Below are 3,169 nucleotides of genomic sequence, written 5' to 3'. Positions count from 1 at the left end.
CCATGTTACCCAAAACCCCATGTTACCCAAAACCCCATGTTACCAAAACCCCATGTTACCAAAACCCCATGTTACCAAAACCCCATGTTACCCAAAACCCCATGTTACCCAAAACCCCATGTTACCCAAACCCCCATGTTACCCAAAACCCCATGTTACCAAAACCCCCATGTTACCCAAAACCCCATATTACCCAAAACCCCATGTTACCAAAACCCCATGTTACCCAAACCCCATGTTACCAAAACCCCATGTTACCCAACCCCATGTTACCAAAACCCCATGTTACCCAAAACCCCATGTTACCAAAACCCCATGTTACCCAAAACCCCATGTTACCCAAAACCCCATGTTACCCAAAACCCCATGATACCCAAAACCCCATGTTACCCAAAACCCCATGTTACCATGGTGGTACAAAACAAACAAAAATTAATAATGATGGTTACAATCACTCCTTTTAGATTCCTTCCAAGGTTATAAAAAGATAAACTAATTCTTAACTTGTGTTATTAAAATTAGAACCACTTAAGGTTTGTCACCACATTTTAAACACCAGTCCACTGCTGACCATAGATTTAAAACACAAAACTGACCTAAGATCAGCATGTAGGGTCAGCATCATTCTACTCCTACTCAGTCCCCTGGGCTGCTCTCTCCTCTCCCGGTCCAGCTTCAGCTCTGGAGCTCAGAGAGACCATCTCCATGGCATTGGCATCAACATAAAGATCCATGCTGCTCACCCTGTTCACTCTCTTCTGCCTCCTGGTGGTCTAGGGAGACACAGCACCAAGAGTGAGTGAGTGAGTCAGTCATGGACTAATAATGGAAACACTTCAAGATGAAGACTCTAAGAGAAACACTAAATAAGACATAAAGACAAAAGCTAAAAGCAGCAATACATTCTGGAACACAAAACAGACGTAATTGAGCTACTCTCTAAAAATAATTAAAGCCCCATGTTACCAAAAACCCCATGTTACCAAAACCCCATGTTACCAAAACCCCATGTTACCATGGTTGCAAAAAAACAAACTAAAAGGAATCATGGTGGTTGCTGTCACTCTTTTTAGATGTCTTCCAAGGTTCTAGAAAGATAAACTAATTCTGAACTTTTCAGCTATTATTAAAATCCCGGTCTCTCGTTCTCTCTGTGTGTGTGTGTGTGTCTCTGTGTCTCGTTCTCTGCTGCGCGCCTCTCATTCTCATCTGGTTAATCACACACCTTAAACACAGATATAGACCAATGAAGAATCTGAACCCTGCTCAAAGACACAAACATTTAAATGACTTGTAACGTCTGAGTAAATGTCTTTACCTTGTAGTACAGGTAGATGGTGGTGATGGCTGTCAGTAGGATCAGCAGCACTACAACGTGTCTGATGATGAAGGCTGGCAGAGGAGAGGCTGCAAACAGAAACACCTTTGATGAGGGGACTGGTCATCATCACATAGATCTGTGGGAAATCTGTCAATGACAAAGTTATAAGTCTGGATCATGTTCAGTTACCTGTGACGGTGAGGGAGAGGAGCTCACTCTCAGAGGAGAAGTTATGAGAGAAAACATAATTGTCATAAACACAGCTGTAGTTCCCTTGGTGGGAGCCATCTGCAGCAGGGAAGAGGAAGGCAGCAGAGTGATTGACAGCTGGCTGGGTCTGGGTTCTGTTGGAGCCGGTGAACGTGAGGAGGAAGGAGCCTCCTGGGTACTGTGGCTGAGTGGAGCAGGTGATGGTGAAGCTGTAGCCCCTAAACACTTCGGGCCCCTGCTGGCCCCTGGAGACCCCTCCCATTGAGTCAGTCAGGAAGATATCAGGCTGGACCAGGAGATCTGTAACAATAAAAGAGAACAAGAAAAACCTCTTCAACTAGTTTCCTATAGATATGACAATAACATCAGCATGTAACAGTGCTAGCCACCCTCCCTCACAGGGCAACATGAGTAGTGGGCCTACAGTCACTGAGACAACATATGTTGATATCAGGCTGAAGCAGGACATCTGGAACAAGAGGAGAGAAAAAGAAAACGTAGCTCCTCAACTACTTTCCTCATTTAGATATGACAATAACATGACATGTGACAGTGGCAGTGAGTAGAGACGTTCACTGAGATAACACTCAAATACAAAAGCATTCTGGGATATTTAAGTTGTATTTGATTCCTACTTGACTGAGTGATCTATTTTGCAATGCAGATTTACAAGCTAAATAGTCATCGTGAGAGGTGCAGAGGAAGTTGTATGAATAAAGGAAATCAGTTGAATATAATTATAATATCTTGATATTTCCTGAGCAGATCTCTGTGAGTCCAGGAAGGAGATGTAATACATGGCCAAAAGAATGTGGAACTTGGTAGTGAGTGTTGCAACCGAGGATCATTTTGACGCTCTACGCGCTTCAGCGGTCCGTTCTGTGAGCTTGTGAGGCCTACCACTTCACGGCTGAGCCGCTGTTGCTCCTAGACGCCACGTTGAAAGTCACTGAGCTCTTCGGCCATTCTACTACCAATGGTGGTCTATGGATTGTATGGCTGTGTGCTCGATTTTATACACCTGTCAGCAACAGGTATGGCTGAAATAGCCGAATCCACTAATGTGTCCACATACATTTGGCCATATAGTGTATCTTGTTATTACCTGAGCAGATCACTGTGCGTCCAGGAAGGAGATAATACAATCTCCCACACTCCCTCAGTGAAGACTCAGTCCCAGAACATTCAACTCCAACCCCTCTAGTGGTGTTTCCAGGTAGTACTGAAACAGTGGAGCCACAACCCAGCTGTCTACACACTACTGCAGCTACAGCCTCCTTGTTCCAGTCTGCAGCTCCCACAGTCCTCCACTCTCCCTGGTCGTACTGCTCCACTCCACCAGCACAGCGACTGCCTCCTCCCACCAGCCTCACATCATCAGGCTCTGAGAAAAGAAAAGAGAGAGACAGTAATCTTACTATTTTCTCACTAAAACACACCTATATTGCCTCTCATATTCTTCACTCCAGGCGAGAAACAATGTTGATTGAGTGACAAACTGTTTCTTACCTGAGCAGGTGAGTCCAACAGCATTACCAGGTAGGCAGGTGTTGTTTTTTCTGTCTGAGGTGTCACAGTCCAGGAGAAGGGACTCATTGCCTTTACACTGGAACTCTTTATCCCAGGTCTGACCCTCAC

The 3,169-nt window shown here is 44.8% G+C and overlaps 1 protein-coding gene across 1 annotated transcript; it reads right to left on the bottom strand.

The window, feature by feature from the left end:
• Window positions 1-1,198: 1,198 nt before the first annotated feature.
• On the bottom strand, window positions 1,199-1,808 carry LOC311116455 (uncharacterized protein). The gene is made up of 3 exons (XM_084191538.1): window positions 1,511-1,808; window positions 1,319-1,407; window positions 1,199-1,225 (listed from the first exon to the last, which is right to left on the bottom strand). The coding sequence occupies exons 1-3, from the start codon at window positions 1,791-1,793 to the stop codon at window positions 1,214-1,216; spliced, it is 384 nt and encodes a 127-aa protein (XP_084047664.1). The 5' UTR covers window positions 1,794-1,808; the 3' UTR covers window positions 1,199-1,213.
• Window positions 1,809-3,169: the final 1,361 nt, after the last annotated feature.

This window comes from Coregonus lavaretus, assembly GCF_964263955.1.
Source record: "Coregonus lavaretus genome assembly, contig: HAP1_SCAFFOLD_2624, whole genome shotgun sequence".
Lineage (NCBI taxonomy): Eukaryota > Metazoa > Chordata > Actinopteri > Salmoniformes > Salmonidae > Coregonus > Coregonus lavaretus.
Note: the sequence above shows the minus strand (reverse complement) of the source record. Positions and strands in the feature narration are given on the sequence as shown.

Excerpts from the sequence above, each read along its gene's own strand:
- LOC311116455 (XM_084191538.1), bottom strand. The coding sequence starts at position 1,793 with ATGGGAGGGGTCTCCAGGGGCCAGCAGGGGCCCGAAGTGTTTAGGGGC. Across the intron at positions 1,408-1,510 it reads CCTCTCCCTCACCGTCACAG|CCTCTCCTCTGCCAGCCTTC; the intron begins GTAACTGAACAT and ends TTCTGTTTGCAG.